Source organism: Notamacropus eugenii, chromosome 4, assembly GCF_028372415.1.
Source record: "Notamacropus eugenii isolate mMacEug1 chromosome 4, mMacEug1.pri_v2, whole genome shotgun sequence".
NCBI classification, from domain to species: domain Eukaryota; kingdom Metazoa; phylum Chordata; class Mammalia; order Diprotodontia; family Macropodidae; genus Notamacropus; species Notamacropus eugenii.
Window position 1 is genome coordinate 431,319,767 of NC_092875.1, and position 17,280 is coordinate 431,337,046.

Sequence of the window (17,280 nt, forward strand, 5' to 3'; positions counted from 1 at the left end):
GTGAGAGAAACTTTCCTAATTATTATTTCCCAAATTAAATGAAAATTTTGCAGTTAGGCTATGAATTTATTTCTGTTATAAGTTTCCAATCAAAAATCATAATGTCATGTTTATAAAAGGGGAAGTGAATGCAATGGTTCTGGAAAGTTAATCAGAAGAAAGCACATCTAACAAAGACATTTCTAGTTTGCTCACTGCAAAATATCATGATGGGGTTGGGGTGTAAAAGGTACAGATCCTTTAATATATTATTCAAATATTAGTCAAATGAGATAAGGTACACAAAGCTTTTTGAAAACTTTAAATCATTTTACACATGCAAGATATTGTTATAATTATTATGATTCTGCTATAAACCCCACCTCTTTAGGATCAAATTCAAGGACCTTTATAAACACATTCCAATCTTCTCTTAATACTATTTCCTTTCCTATACCCTACCCTAAAATCAACTAAAATACTTGTCAGTCTTTAATACAAACACCAAATTACACACCTTTATGTCTTTGCTCACACCGTTCACTATGCCTTGGAATCTTACCCACGCCCATCTCTTTGTAAAAATTGTAACATTCTTCACTGAGTTGATTCAAAAGCAGGAAATCACAAAGTATTTCCATATCCCTTAGTCAGACATACTCTTCTCCCTCTGCCATCCTTTTATAACACTTTGAACTGCACTTCTGTATTTATTACAGTCTATTTTATATTAAATTTATTAAAAAGTGTGCATACTTTGCCTCTGCTACTAGACTGGACACTCCTTTGGAGTGGGGACTGTGACTTTTTCATCTTTGCATCCTACTGGGAATCTAGCACAAACATCACTAGTCATTCTTCTATTCAAATACTATGGTCCAACCTATGAGATCTTGGGTAAGTTACAAACCCTGTGGGTCTTAAGAGTTCTTGTTTTTTAGTTATAAATCTATGATTCTATGATTTAACGAATCCTTGGCATTCTAGAAAGGGAACAAACATTGGAGGATACAGAAAATATTTAAAAAACAAAACTCTGAGAGTACTTAAGAGTTCATCATTCTTTCCTCTCTAGGTGGTATAGTGGACAGTGCTAGACTTGGAGTCAAGAATCCTGCATTGGACACTAACTGTGAAACCTTAGGCAATGCACTTAACTTCTCTAGGACCCAGTTTCCCCATATAATAGAATCTCCATTGAGAATCAAATGAGATAATGCATGTATAGGGCTTTGTAAAACTTAATGTGCTACGTAAATGCCATCTATTACTTTTTCCTACCACTTTTTGATTCGTTAATTTCTATTTCTTAAATTCTGAATTTAAACATCAACTAAAATCGAACTTCTATAAACACATTTCCTCCCGGAAGCTCCATTCTAAGGAAACACATAAGCCAGCTATGCTCACTCCTCCTTCCTTCTTCTCCCAGTTCCCATCTTGACTCTACAGACTTCACCATTCCCAACAACCACCTTCTTTTCTTGTAACATGCCTCTATCCTGTGGTCTTCTCACCCTGGACAATTCCTTGGCCTCTGAGCCCTCTTTCTCTGATGGATAAGCTCTTTCTGGAACCCCCATTCTATGGAAGTGCTCAGGCCAGTTACACTCACTCCTTCACTCCTCTCTAGGCTTCATTACGGACCTCTCTCTACCCCACTTAGTCTATGATCCCTTCTGGTCTCAGTCTGTTTTTTTTTTCTCCCTGTGCATTTCAAAACAAATATCAATGATCACTTCTTTCCTTTTTGCAACCCTAACCATAGGGTTAGCAACCCTAACCATAGCTTCCCCTTTCCCTCTTCCTTTCTACTCCCTCCTCCCTCAAATTGAGGGTAAAAATGAAAAACAAAACCTTTCTAAGAAATATGTACAGTAAAGCAAAATAAACTCCAATATTGGTTGTGTCTGAAAAAATATGTTTCATTCTGCAACTTGAGTTTATCATCTCTCGTCAGAAGGCGAGCAGCATGCTCTTAAAACTATTTAATAATTTGCTCTAATAAATATTCTCAGGTAATAGCAAAAACACAACTAAGTCCAAAAAAGGACTTAAAAAATTCCTATATGGTACTATCCAAAATGGAATGTTATTTTTTTTAATGCATTAAGCTTCAACCTTCTTGTCAATGGAATTATTTGAGCTAGATAACCATCTGTCAGGAATTATGTTAGAAAGATTTCTTGGACTAGGTAGGTGGTTGAGCTAAAATAAGGTCCCTCTCAAATCTAAGCTTTTCTAACTTCAGAATATATTGCAGACACCTTCTGTGGTTTGCTTTTCTAACATAAAACTGAGTCTACTATGTTTGCATGTTGCTTCACAGTTGGGAATTAAGACATAATATTATTTTTAAAACCGTTCTCAGTTAGTAAAGAACGGCACTCTCAATACTCGATTCTCATGTTCTACCCACTCATTTCCTTCCTCACATGTATTACAACTGTTAAAGGAGTACATATCTTACTCTCAACCATCCATCTAACTCCCATGAGGGTGAGGTGCTGAGCAAATATAATTCAGGACATCACAGATACATGGAATTTAATGTATATCTAGGACATATATGATACCTATTGAATATAAATGAAAATTCTTTGTAAAAGGATATGCATAATTTCTGGGCAAATAAACACATTTCTAGATATTATCTGCCAGTAGTCTGACAGGTGACTTGATTTCCTGTAAGCCTGAGAAAATACTACACGATATAATGAAACTTAGTATCTATGCAAGTGTATGCATGCAACACCTATAAATAGAGCATAAACAGTTGTGATGAAGACTTGATATGTAAAAATTAAAAACATAAAAAAGATAAATCAGGGGGTGATTCTGCATTGTCCAAAAAGATTCACCACAGATTCCCTTTAAGAAATTCTCTTTCCTCTTGCACTTAAAATATAATTAGAGCTTTTCAGAAATCTATCTACTGTCTATCAACATAAATATATCAACGTATACAATAGTTTTACTTTTACAAATAAAACTCTTCTCCAAACTATGCATCTGCACCTCTATAAGTTAATGATATGAGGAATACCTCTATACTTGTAAGTTAATTACTCACACAGAGGTACTCAAAATAAGCACACCTATTGAATCTTAACATTAATCCTGAAAAAATCTTTTAGTGTTGCAAGGAAGCTAAACATGATATCCCCCAAAAGTTCCTATATCTATAAGTAACATGTCCCCCTACAGGCCAACCCCATCCTCCCAGAACAAAGCCATTTTCACTGCAGCAAAAGACAATCTTGACTATGTTTGCTTTACTTTGCTCATCTGTTACAAGGACTTGTTTTTTTCTTTTTTAGCGGGAGCAGAAAGGGAGGAGGCAGAATCACAGCAGGGAATCGCACCAAAAAGGTAGAAAAGGAGCACTGAGTGGTTGTTTTAAAGTGCACAGAAAAGAAGAAAGGAGAAACAGACAAGCAAGGTATCTTTGAAGCTGACATGTTTTATTTATCCTATCCTTTTAGAAAGCAAGCTGTGATTCAGATTCAGTTTCATGTGCAACCCTCTTTCTTAGTTCTTTATACACGTGATTGCTTATGTGTGTGTGTGTATATATGTTGTTATTTTTCAAGTTCAGAATAACAATAAAAACATTATTTTTTTAAATGTAAGTGAAAATGCTCTGAAAACTGCAAAGCGCCATGGAAAAGTAGAGTAGCAATAATATTACACAATCTAATCAATACTGTCTTGGAGACATAAAACAACAAAAAGTGGTGAAAACAAAAATACCTCCCATAACACCGCTGATTTTTTTTAATGTCGCAATACTTAAGTGATGAAAAAAGACCTCTCAGTGACTCCATCACACTAACCTGTCATTTAGAGCCAGTGCAGAACTATCCAAACAGTTCAAACAACGTTATGAGATCAGTAACACTTTTGTACATTTGTCAAGAAAAAGGGTGCTGATAAGGACTGCTTTTGGAACCTAGGAGTTTTTTCAAATCTAAATACATTTTGAAGTAAAAATTTAATACATAATTTTGAGCAAGGATAACTGGACACCATTAAAGTTAGGAGATACAAGTAAGTACCCCAACATTAAATAGTAGTAATGATTTTCTCAAACATTTTGAATATAGTTTGCTTTCAAATATGTTTAGGGACAGAGAGATATACGAATAATATAAAAGGAACAATTTAAAAGAACTTATATTTAGCTTTGGGGGAAAATACCCTACCTCATAGGACTGTGAAGAAAGTCATCTCTAAATTTTAAAGTGCTTTACAAATGTGAGCTAGTATTATTTATTGTCATGATTGTTATTAATAGAGTATTAAGTAGGCCAGTATACTGAATCACTATAGTACATATATTTGGGACAGATTATGTAAATAGACAGTAAGTAGGTTCAGAATTGAAGAGAGCAGACTGAACTTCATTTGGAAAATTATGCAGTACTTTTAAAAGTTTTTTTTGATGTCCTCTGTTTTTCACATCATCATAGTCTTCCCCAGTATCCCTCTGTCTCCCCCTTCCAGACAGTCAATCCATATAATAAAAAGTGCTTTCTAAAGATTAAAAAAAAAAAAAGAGGGAAAAAAGCAGCACAACCAATCAACACATTCAGAAAGTTCAAAAACATGTTATGTGGTGCTTTTAATAATCTTCAGCTGCTCCCTGGCACAAAATTCTATCATTTTAATACAAATTTTCTCCAAATGATACTGTATAGTTACAAATCTCAGAGCATCTCAGTTTCCAAAGAAATAAAATTATGGATAACCCAAAGGGCAATGGAAAGGTGTTTGATAATTGCCAATACAAAGTACAACAAATTTCTTAAGGGCTAGAAAAAGAATCAAGGAGTCTCATGGAGGAAATCTATGTCCAGAAAACATAGGTAGGTCTATCATACGGTGAGATTTTCTGTTTGGCCTTCATTTTTGAAGAAGACCATGACATCGGAGAAATGATGACATGACTCGCACTTGACTTTGTTTTGAATGAGACTGATGGATGTCCCAGGGACATTTCAAACTGAACAGTCTAAAACTGAACTCATTATCTTTCCCCTTAAACCTTTCCCTCTTACAAACTCCTATTTTTTAGCCAGAGGCACCACAATTCCTAATTTGTCTCTCTGCCTAGTCCCTCACCACTCCAATCCATCCCACACATTCCTGATAATCTCAGAACTACGTGACTCCCCAACTAGCTCTAGTGGCTTACTGTTATACACTATTAATTTACTATTATATGCCACTATACTACTATTATAAACTTGTCTGGTTCGTTTTTGAAGAACTGCAGAGCCTGGCCCAAACTATGTTTCCAGCCTCCTTAGACATTATTTCCCACCCCATAGGGCCAAACTGGTCTCTTCTTTGTTCCTCAAAAGTAATACCTCATTTGCCATAGCCACACCTTTGCACCGGCCATTCCCCATGCCTGAAATGCACTTCCTCCTCACCTATGTCTCACTGAGTTCCTCTCTTCTTTTAAGACACAATTAATTCTAGCACCATATTCTGCATTGGCATCCTGATACCTAGTGCCTTCCCTCCCTTGTATTGAAGTACTTTGTATTTACTGACTTATAGACACTTGTTATTTCCCCAATTAGAATGCAATCTCCTTGTGAGTGGGGGTTATTTCATTCTTTATCCTTGTATGGCCATGACCTACCACAGTGCCTGACACATAACAGGCACTTACCAAACACTCGCTCAATGACTAGGTACTGCACTGATGCCCACAAAAAGCCAAAAAGACTGAGAAAAGGACAATGTGTTAATCCTGTGGAAGATCTGTGAGTGAACATAAATAAGAAGACACATATAGGAGAAGGTGAGGATGGATTTTAATGGAAGAGGATTGCAGATCCCATGAAGAAAGGCAGTCATTTACTAATATTCAGTGTCATAACTGAACCACATTCACTTCTCTCCTTCCTCTTTCCTGAACATACTCAACCTTTTCATCTCTTCCCTGCTCAACTCTACCAGACATGGTCCATTTGGATAGTTCTTACTGATTAGGGGAAAAAAAATTATGCTGTAAAAATCTGCTATCTAAAAAAGGGCAGGCCATCAAAGATAATTCACAAAGTAGATAATTTATGTACAGATAATTCAGAGTTCACTGAACTCTACAGACAAACTTGTTCTAGCAATAAACACATTTATCCTCCATGTTCTTGTTTAAAAAAAAGTGACGAAAACAGTGCCCTATAATTCCTGTTCCTGGACTTATACTGTTCTCAGATACATAAGACTAGGTTAAGTGTCCCATAAATCTTGCTAAATTATTTTCTTCTCCTGCTGTTAGTTATAATTTATCCATTCATTGTGATTGTAGCATTATAGCTTCATAAAACACAAGTTGTTGTGTTTGTCCTTTGCTCTCGAAGAGGACCATCACATCAAGATAATGACATGACTTGCAGCTGACTTTGATTTGAGTGAGGGAGGCTATGCAAGGTTACCAACCTCACTTTCTTCTCCTGAGCCATCTGGGTCCAGTGGCCTGATATTCATCAGGATGCAATGTGAGACCCTGGCCCTTTCAGGCTAACATCTTACACAAACCAAATATGAAGGACACCTACTTCCACCTCCACATCCAATTTATATATCCTCACTGTATTTACAGGTGTTCTTTTGTTTGTTTCTAACTATACTTAATTCATAGATAAATTCAGAGGAGGGACTCCCCCTTTAAAAAAATAAAGTCTAGTTTTGTTAAAACATCTTACAGAATATAGGAAACAGGAAAAAAAATTTCTAAAAACAACTTTAACATTTGTACATCTAAAAACACTTAAGAGTAAACAGCAAAAGTGTCAGAAAAAAACAGTATAATTTAAGAATTATTATCATATTTCAAAATAAATGCAGATATAAAAAGAAGAATGGAAGATTCATAAAATACTTCTTCTCATCCTAATGATACTCAAATTACAAATGATCCCTTATCTTTCTTATTCCAGACACCTTACATAACTACTTTAAAAGTAAATATCCAAAATAAAGACATAACTGGTAATGCCCAAAGTACTTTTCCTTGTTTCTTGCCTTTCTCCTAAAATGTGTGAGTTGTAGGTACAACCCTGAAGAAACTGTAGGCCATCAGAACAATCTGTCTTAGGGATGGCGAAAAGAATATGTAATTCTATCATTAGGGGAAAAAGCTAAAAGGACAAAAAAGACTTTTCAAAGGAGGGCTGCCTGAGCTTTCAGAGCGGCACTGAGTTAGCACCCTGCTTCTCAAGACTGAAGGACAAAATATGGTCACAGAATTTCATACATAATGTTCCATGCTCATGTGTGACTCAAAATTCAAACCTAGTGTAATAACCATGAGAAGACTTTTCTTTGTAATGTGAAGTCTCTGAGACTGAGTCCAAAATTCTCATTTGACAAAAACTGCTTGGAAAACAGGACAGCAGTCTGGCAGACATTAGTTTTATACCAATACCTCACTCCATATGCCAAAATAAACACCAAATGGTTATATGACCTAGATGTAAAAGGCCATATAATAGATTAGAGGAACAAGGAAGAAGTTATGTTTGAGATTTAGGGATGGGGGAAAGTTCAAGACCAAAAAAAGATAGAGAAAATCCCATAAGATAGAATGTATAAGTTTAGTTACATAAAATGTAAATGGTTTTAGGCAAACAAATCCAATGAACTTAGATTAGAAGAGAAATTGTTAACTGGGAAAAAGAATCTTTGTAGCAACTTTCTCTGTTAAAGACCTCATTTCCAAAATATCTAAAGGACTGATTCAAAATTATAAGAAGTGTTATTTCCCAACTGGTAAGTGGTCAAAGGAAATGAATAGGTAGTTCTCAAGGGAAGAAACTCAAAATATCAACATTTACCTAAAAATGCTCCATACGCCTAATAACTAAAGAAATCTAAATTAAAGTAACGTTGAAGTTCTATTCTCACCAAATTGGCAAAAATGACAAAAAAATGAAAATGACCAATGTTGAAAGGGTTAAGGGAAAACAAGAATATTGATATACTAGTGATGGAATCATGAATTAGTAGAGCCATTCTGGAAAGCAATTTGAAACCATGCCCCCAAATTGTGTATAGGATTGCCAAAGTTAAATTTTCCATCACAAAACAGCTGGCCTAGTGGTGATGAATCTCTCCATATTTAGCAAGAGGCTGGTCCTCAGAAAGTACACATATAGTTTGTGGCCTTTACAAAATGGTAGAATCAGTCAGATCTGGTACAACATTCAAGAGCCCAGGGTAATCTCCATGATATGATGAAATACTGGAGTAGAACTTTATGTAAGAGTTTAAGATACCTGCAGATTTTCATAAATTGAGATCTTTAAGAGAACAAGAAATCTTCCCAATCAAATCAAAGCCCATGAAGCTAAGGCTTTGTACCAGACACTATCATTGTGCTCCCTGCCATCACATCAAATTCAAAACTAAACCCACCTTTCCCCTAGACCTATCCCTTCTCTTAAGTTTCTCATATATGCTTATGTACATTTTCCCATTCACATGAACTTAAATGCTTGGAGTCACCTTTGACACTTTCCTTTCCCTCACTATTTCTTCCCTCCACAGCCAATCAACTGTTAGGTATTATCTACTTAACCTCTACATCCAATCCCCATCTTTCCATTTCCACTGTCACAAACTCTTACTTAAATTTCGGCCTCCTAAATAGTTTCCTTGTTTTTAGTACCATTCCTTTCTAACTCAACCTGCACATCGCTACCAAATAAATATTTTTTTCTTTAAGGAAAAAATTTTATTTTTATCCTTTATTCCGAATTCTCTTTCTCCATCCAACCCTCTCCTACATATTACAAAAACTGAGAAATATGACATCCATTATACATATGAGGTGTTCTGAAATATTTCAATATTAGTTATGATGTGAAAAAATGCAAGAAAAAAAATTTTTTTAATGCTTCAATTTCCAATCAGAATCTATTAGTTCTCTCTGGATGTGGATAACATTTTTCACCATAAGTTCCCGAAGTAGTATTTTTAATGCAAAGATATGATCCTATACTCTCATGCTCAAAAAACCTTTAGTAGCTTCCCAGTGACTAAAGGATTGGAGTTAAAATTCCTTGGTCTGGCATTCAAGGTCACACACTTGAAGTTCACACACTAGAAGTTCCAGCTAATCTCATCTTGCCCTCCTCCACCTCAGGTGCTTTTGTGAAATTCTTTTCTTTTTTTAAGGTTTATGTACCCCCTCCCCCAAGAAGTCCTTCCTGGTGCCCTTAGCTAGAAATGATCTATCCCTTCCATAAATCTTTTAATCCATCTCCTCTGACTTTATTCTATGCATTTATCACATTCGAACTTATATTAAAGTAATGCATCCACATGTTTTCTCCTTGTACTAGAGTATATGCCTGTAAATACAATTTTCACATTTGTATCCCCAGAACCTAACGTAATGTGCTGAGTCCACACAGTCATCTGATAAATGTTCATTAATTCGGGAAGATATTGATATTGATCTAAGTTTAAAAAGTATCAGTTGGTTAGTGATCTAATATTTTAAAACCAATTTTATAATCAAATATTCTTCAGAATAATTCAAATATTATTCATAAACATTTCTCAATTTCATTGCCTGCTGAATCACAATTTCATTTGGAGACTTCAAAAAGAAGGACATTTTACAATCATTTCCTCAAATAACAGAAAAAGAGAGACTAAATACATTTACTATTATCGTGGCAACATAATTCAGCCACTTAAATGAGACTATTTTCTCATCCCCATGGATCTATGAATGAATAAATTAAAACAAAAAACAAACCTGGAGGCCCCAGAAGCTGGAGAACTTCAGTCTGTTCCATGGCCTGAAGCAGCTCACTCAGTTCTGTGACTGTGCAGCCTTTTTCACCCAGTAGCTTCAGTAAACATCGACTAGGGCTTCCTTCTGGTTCCAATACTTTAAGAGAACACTGCTCTAAATCCAGACAACTGAAAATAAAAACATTTTTAGAAGCTTACTAAACATATGTGGCAATTTCTAGGAGATTTTCTTACTTTATTAAGGGAACAAGAAGCAAAAGTATAAATTTAAGCTATCCTTGAGTGATCTGATCGTCTGGTATTTAGTGACCAAGACATCTCACAGGCCTTTTCATTACTTGGTAGCATTGGCAGGAAGGCACTATCTCCTCTCACTATCATCTGTAAAACTGGTATCTATACTGTGGTATATCATCACATAACCCATAAGGGTAGGGACTGCCACCAGCACAAAGGTGAGAAGAAGCACTGCTTTGTCACCTACTGACGCTGCCAACTCTCGTAAGGTCTGTGATGGTGAAGGGAAGATGAGAGAAAAGGCTATTCCTGCCACATGCTTCCTGGGACTAATCACTGAATTTCTAGGTGTCATTACTCTCCCACCTCTTGCTCCTCTAATCCCTGTGTCTCAGTGTTGCTAGTTTGCTGAGGAAGAAGTCCCTTTTACCTATGACCTCTCCCCCAATTCTCATCTCTACCCAGGCCAGCCCTTTCCCTTCCTGGATTCTGTCATCCTCTGCCAGGCAGAACTCCCATTCTGCTGTTTACAAATTTCCCCTTAATTCTGTATCTCATTTTCTCACATCATGTTCATCTTTTAGTACTCAAAGAAACCCAGGCTCTTCCAAAAATAACTCACGGTTTTCTTCCCATGAGTCTGATGACTTCACCTCCATCTCCTCTGGGGGGATACAGTTCATCTCCTAACTCTCAAATGTGATGTTTCCCAAAACCATCCAGAGTTCTCATCTCTATGTTCTCTCACTGGTGATTTCGTTTGCTCCCATGAGTTCTCAAATCTATACAGCATCCCCCACCTAGTCCTTCTGTCTCTCCACTTCTGCATCTCCAAACCCTTGCTGAATATCTCCATCCGAATATGCTTTGCTACTTCAAATTTGACATATCTGTAACTGGTCATTATCTTCAATTTTTCTTTGTTCCACCCCCCCCCCCCAAAAAAAAAAACAAAACACAACCCACCATCCCCAACTCCAAAACTTCTCTATTTCTGCTAAGGGAAGCCAGACTCTTATTTGCCCCAGTTTATAACCTCAAAATTCTCTTTGATGTTCCTTTTCTTTCTTCCTCCCCAAAATCATGCCCATTAACCCTGGATATCTCCCAAGACTGTCCTAGGCCTGCTTCTTTTTCAGCTCTATACTCTGGCTTGATGATCTCATCAGCTCCCATGGGTTTACTTATCATCTATATGAAGATGATTCCCACATCTATAAAATCCATTCCTACTCCATCTCCTGTCCTACATCATTAGTTGCCTTTTACACATCTTAAACTAGAAGCTCCATACGCATCTCAAGTTCATCATGTAAAAATTATTATCTTCCTCCAAAACCCTTCCTTCTTCCCAACTTTCCTATTACTCTTAAGGGTACCACCATCTTCTCCATCATCCAAGTCAGAAATGTCAATCTTGTCCTCACTCTCACTCACCTCATATATCCAATTTGCTGCCAAATATCTTCACCTCTCTCACATACTCATTCTCTCCACTCACAGCCACAACCCCAATTCATGTCCTCTTCACCTCTCACTTGGACCATTGCAGTAACCTAACTGGTTTCTTTGACTCCAATCTCTCTCACTGCAGTCCATCCTTCACTCAGCTCCAAGTTGATTTTTCTAAAGTGTAGGTCTGACCACACTGCCTCCTTACTCAATGAGGTCCCATGACCTCCCATTACCTTCAGAATCAAAGATAAACTCTTCTGTTTGGCATTTAAAGCTCTTCAAATTCTGTCTCCTTCCTATCTAATTTCTTATACTTTACTTTCCCCTTCATAATCTACATTCTGGCTATACTGCCCTTCCTGCAGTTCCTCACACAAAGTACTCCCATCTCTGTGCCTTTTCAATGGCTGTCCCCATGCTTGCAATGCTCTTCCTCAGCCTCTCCTCTCCTGGCTTCCATTAAGACTCAATTAAAATTCCACCTTCTGCAGGGTGCCTTTCCTAGTCCTCCATACACTGTTAGGGCCTGTACATATCTTGTAAATACAATTTTATTCATTTTTCTCCTCCATGGAGGACAGGAACCATCATTTAGCCTTTCATTGTATCCCTAGTGTTTAACGTAGTGCCTGGCACATAGTAAATTCTTAATAAATGCTTGTTGATTGATTACTTTTCTTGTCTTCCAGTATGGGTTTTTTTAAGACTTAACTCAAATTCCACCTTTTGTAGAAGATTTTTCCTGCCACCCCAGCTGCTAATGCCTTCCTTTCTCAGATTACTTTCTACCTATGCTATACAAGTGTTCCAAAAATCTTAGTGCAGTTTAAAGCTTTAATAACTTAAACTTTAAAGTTTTATAAGGCACTAAATTTTTTGGCATGCTCTTATCACATATGTATTTAAGTACTTACATGTTGTCTCCCTCAATATAAGGTGAGCTCCATGAGGGAAGGGCCTTTCATTGTTTTTCTTTACATCCACAGCACTTAATATAGTTGCTTAATAAATGCTTGTCAACTGACATCCCAGAATCTGCATAGGAACCTTCTCATTCAAAGTAATAATTGCCCGACTCTAGATTTTGTAAAAAAGGCATGGGTGGGACTAGATGGTGTCTGAGGTCCCTTCCAAATCTGAAATTTTGTGATTCTTAAGTTGATGTTCAACATAACATTGAGGGAAAGATGTAATCAAAAAGCATTTATTAAGTTCCTTCTCTAACCTTTAGGTGCTATACAAAACAGAAGAAAAATAATACATGGTACTGCATTCTAGGACATTATAATCCAGTTGTGAAGACAAAACCACAGCACACAAGGGGGAAAGAAGCAACCAGTGCAACAGTATATAATTAAATGTTACAGAGATTCAGAGAGGAAGATTAAGTGGGGACTACAGTATGGGGTGGGAGGAAGCTTTGATTTTAGAGCCAGAAGACTCAAATCCCAGCTGAGTCACTGATACCTCTATGACCTTGGGCTTGCACTTGACCTCTCTGGGCTACAGTTCCCTCATCTATAAAGTGAGAGGGTTGGATCAGATGACCTCTGAGGTGTCTTCCAGTACCAAACTATGATCTTATGGTCTATAAAACAAAGAGGTTGGACAATGTGATTTTGAAAGCTCTAATTCTATGACCCTATGATCTTAAGATTTCATGGAAATTTGAGCCTTGAACGTGACTTTGAGACAGGCAGGTAGTAGTTGGAAAAGCAGATGGGATAAAGGATGATGAGTCTCAGAAACAGGACATAAACCCAGGTCTTCCTAGTTCCAAGGCCAGCAATTCACCCAGTATATCATACCTTTCATACTACTTAATATTCCCCTCAAAAAACATGGTACAGGAATAAGTATATAAGTAAGGAATTAGCAATAAGAGACCCTGAGGTTGAAATCAGGTTTTGCAACTTATAAACTGTGTAATATTGCCAAGTTACTTAACCTTTCTAGGCCTCAGTTTCCTTATTTGTAACATGAGGAGGCTAGACTAGATGATGTCTGAGCCTCTTTCAGTTCCAAATATGTGATTCTGCAACCTTCTTATCTTTTTTATTCCATTCTTTCTATGTGAAATGTCTCCCTGCTTATCTATGCCTGTCAAAATTCTAGCCAACCTTCAAATCACAACTTAAGTCAACTAAGAATACTTACTGATCCCATCTCCTCTGAACTACTATATCTCTATGTTTGCACAACCCCTGGCACTTTTCATATACTATCTTATTATAGTATGGTGCAATGGAAAGTGCACTGGAGGTTTTCAGAAGAAGAAAGCATAGCTATTGATAGTCACATGAAAAAATGCTCTAAATCACTAATAATTAAAACAACTGTGAGGTAGCATATCACAACTATCAGACTGGCTAAGATGATGGAGGAGGAAAGTGAGAGATGCTAGAGGGGATGTGGGAAAATAGGTACACTAATGCACTGTTAGTGGAGCAGAGAGCTGATCTAACTATTGTAGAAAACAGTTTGGCACTATGCCCAAAGAACTGTAAAACTGTGCATAACCTTTGACCCAACAATACTGCTAGTAGGTCTCTATGCTAAGATATTAAATAAAAAGGGACAAGATCCCACATGTGGAGAAATATTTACAGAAGTTCTTTTTGTGATGCCAAAAAAATGGAAATGGGGGAAGCCCATCAGTTATAAGATGACTGAACAGTTATGGTATATGAATTTGATGGAATACTATAATGCTGTAATAAATGCTCTAAGAATGCTGTATGATGAAGAGGTCAGTTTTAGAAAAACCTGGGAAGACTTATATGAACTGATATAAAGAGAAGTGAGCAGAACTAGGAGAACACTGTACACAGTATTGGCAACACTGTAACGATAATCAACCGCAAAAGACTTAGCTACTCCGATCAAGTTCCAAAGGGCTCATGATGAAAAATGCTATCTACCTACAGATGGAGAACTGAGGGACTAGTACAGATTGAAGCATCCTTTATCTCTTTTTCTTGCTTCTTTTTTCCACCACAACATGGCTAAAGTGGGAATGTTTTGCAAAACTTCATATGTATAATCAGTAACATATTTCTTGTCTTCTTAATGGGTGGGAGAGGGGCTGAAAGGAGGGATATAATTTGGAACTGAAAATAAAAATTAAAAAGCAAAAAAGAAAACAAAAAAAAAAGTGTAGTGGACTTAAGAGGCAGAGGTCCTGGGTTTGAATCTCAGATTATCCTATTTATTACCTCTATGACCTCAGGCAAATCAATTTATCTTTCTGAGCCACATCTATAAAATGAAACTGTTGGACTAAACTTTCAACTCTAGGTCTATGACCCTGTATTTTGATATTTTGTATCTCTTCATCCACCAGTCATTGAATCTGCTATTTGTCCTCTATATATCTTGTTTGGATACAATTGTTTTCACATAGTCTTCCCAATTAGACTGAGTTCCTTTGAGAGCAAGGTCACCTTTTGCCTTTCTTTGTATCTTCAGCGTTTAACAGAACCTGGCACATAAGAATAGGCAAAATGAATTACTGATGGACTGAATTAATACCAGTCCAGTACTCCTGTTCCTCCCTCGACAAACACTATTTCCTTCTAATCATTCTGAGTCGATCACTTTTTTACCCTTCTTTTTCAAGTTTTCTCACGCGCCTTCCTTTTTATTGAAATCGTCTGTTTCTCTCAATGTCTTTTAACCTCACGTGAAAGTGACATTTCTTGCCCTTTAACCTTTCCCACCTACAGTATTTCTCTTTCTCTGTTCTCTTGGCTCTGAGCATTTTCTCCACCCCGACTATGGGAAAGCAGACTTAAAGCTTCCTCAAAGTCCCAGCTAAAATCCCACCTTCTACAGGAAGCCTTCCCCAACTGCTATTTCCTACTTAGCCTGCATGGAGCTTGGTGTGTGTGCCTGTGGGGAGGAGGTGGTTGCATGTTGTCTCTCCCATTAGACTGTAAGCATCTTGGGGGCAGGGTAGTCTGGTGGATGAAACGGTACGAAATATAGAGTCAGACCTAGAGTTGAAAGTTTAGTCCAACAGTTTCATTTTATAGATGAGGTTCAGAAAGATAAAGTTTTTTGCCTGAGGTCCTAGAAGTAATAAATACGATAATCTGAGAGTCGAAGCCCCTTGGCACGCAGCAGGAGCTTAATCAACGTTTACCGAACCAAACCGGTCCCACTTCGCCCCCTTCTTCGGCATCGGGGCGGGGGAGGGTCCTCCACACCCCGAGGTGCCTCGCCACCTCTCGCCCTCGTGCCGCACGCTCCCGATCGCTCCCTCACACTTGCAGCTCAAGCCCCCGGGCTCCAGCTCCGGCGCTCCCTCCCCTTCCCTCCGGCCCCGCCCCCCCGGACACCTGAGCCTGTAGCGCCCGCGGCTCCCCGCGAGCTCCGCCAGCTTCTTCCAGCCCCTGCCCTCCGCGGCTCGGTCCAGGGCGTCGCTGAGGCCCCGAAGCGCGGGCTCCCGCAGCCGGTTAATGTTGACAGCCCCCGGGGACGGGGACGCGGTGGCGGTGGGCGCCGGGGAGGGCGCCGGCGGCGAGGCCGGCAGCGTGTGCCCCCACAGCGACGACATGTCCCCCTCTCCCGCTTCCAGGCCCGTCACGCCGCACGCCTCGGAGCCACCTTCCGCTCCCCGTCCTCGGCTCGCTTCTCTTTCCCAGGGCCGGGGGGCGGGGGCGGAAGGACACGTCAGAGGGCGTCTCACCGCACACCGCGGAGGAAGCTGCTTCTCTCCCGGGAGAGAGAGACAGGTTCTCCCCGCTCCCCGCCCCCTCCCCGGGCCCTGGGCCAGCTGGCGAGGCTCGCGCCGGGGGAGCCCATGGCCTACGGGGGCGCGCGCGCGTGCGTGCGTGGGTCTCGCGCCTCACCCGGTTGGAGGCTGGCGAGGCAAGTCCCCCGCCGTTCTCCCCGCCCCTTCTGCCAGTCTGACGCGCCCACGGCGGGCTCTTTAAAGCCAAATAAAGCCTACGGAAAAAGCGGAGGCCGAGGCTGGGGGCGGCGCGGACAGGGACGGGGAGGGGGCCTTGGGCGGGGGAGGGAGCCGCCGCCCCGTATTGAAAGGAGCGGCGCGGGCAAGGGCCGTCGTCCTGGTCCGCTTGGCACCGGAGGAGGAAGACACGACTAGCAACATGGGAAGATCTTGCCCCAGTCGGCGGAAAAGCTTCGTAACCGTTTCCCAAAAACTGAACGGGCCGCCTCCACGGGCTCTGCCTTTCTCCTGAGTAGACGTGGTCAAGCACAGGTCCGCCCACCCCTCCTGGGACTCGCCTAGTCGGGGTTCGAACTGAAGAGGCATGGGAGGTGCTTCGTCCATCCTTATTGACCCCGTGGACTTGACGTTGGGGTTTCTTGGCAAAGATTCCGGATTGGTTTGCCATTTCCTTCTTCGTTCCAGGTTTTTTACGGATGAGGACCTGAGGCAAATAGGGGTTAAGTGACTTAACCTTGGTCACACAACTAGTAACTGTGTGTGGATTTAACTCCCATCTTCCCTACTGCTGCTGCTCTATCCACTACACCACCTAGCTGCTCCTATGAGGTGGTACAATTTAATAAAAATCAAAGTATCCCATCATTCCCCCCTTGAATGAATATGGACTAAAGTCTTGGGGTAAGGGGCAAAGGTCTCTTCTTCTCTAGCTATTTCCTGCTGAAACGGGATGTAGAGCTGTCCCTGCCCCAAGGGGTCCGATTTGGGAGGTCAGTTCTTTAGCTGGCATCTAGAGCTTGGTTGATGCCAGGTTCAGGGGTGACACATCACAGTCATGGACAGGGGGTGATATCCAGCTTAAGGGTCAAGCATTTGCAGTTGGAGGGTACTAAGCCAGCAGGAAACAAATT

At 39.6% G+C, this 17,280-nt stretch overlaps 1 protein-coding gene across 2 annotated transcripts in view; it reads right to left on the minus strand.

Annotated features, from left to right (window-relative positions):
* Positions 1 to 16,296, minus strand: part of MALT1 (MALT1 paracaspase) — an 82,418-nt gene extending 66,122 nt beyond the window's left edge. Inside the window, exons 1-2 of one of the 2 annotated variants that reach the window (XM_072605943.1) lie at positions 15,795 to 16,296; positions 9,764 to 9,930 (exon numbers count right to left, since the gene is read on the minus strand). In XM_072605943.1, the coding sequence (XP_072462044.1) occupies positions 9,764 to 9,930; positions 15,795 to 16,012 (385 nt within the window). In that variant the 5' untranslated portion in view covers positions 16,013 to 16,296. The remainder of the gene's footprint in view (positions 1 to 9,763; positions 9,931 to 15,794) is intronic. The other variant, XM_072605945.1, reaches the window with a different exon arrangement.
* Positions 16,297 to 17,280: the final 984 nt, after the last annotated feature.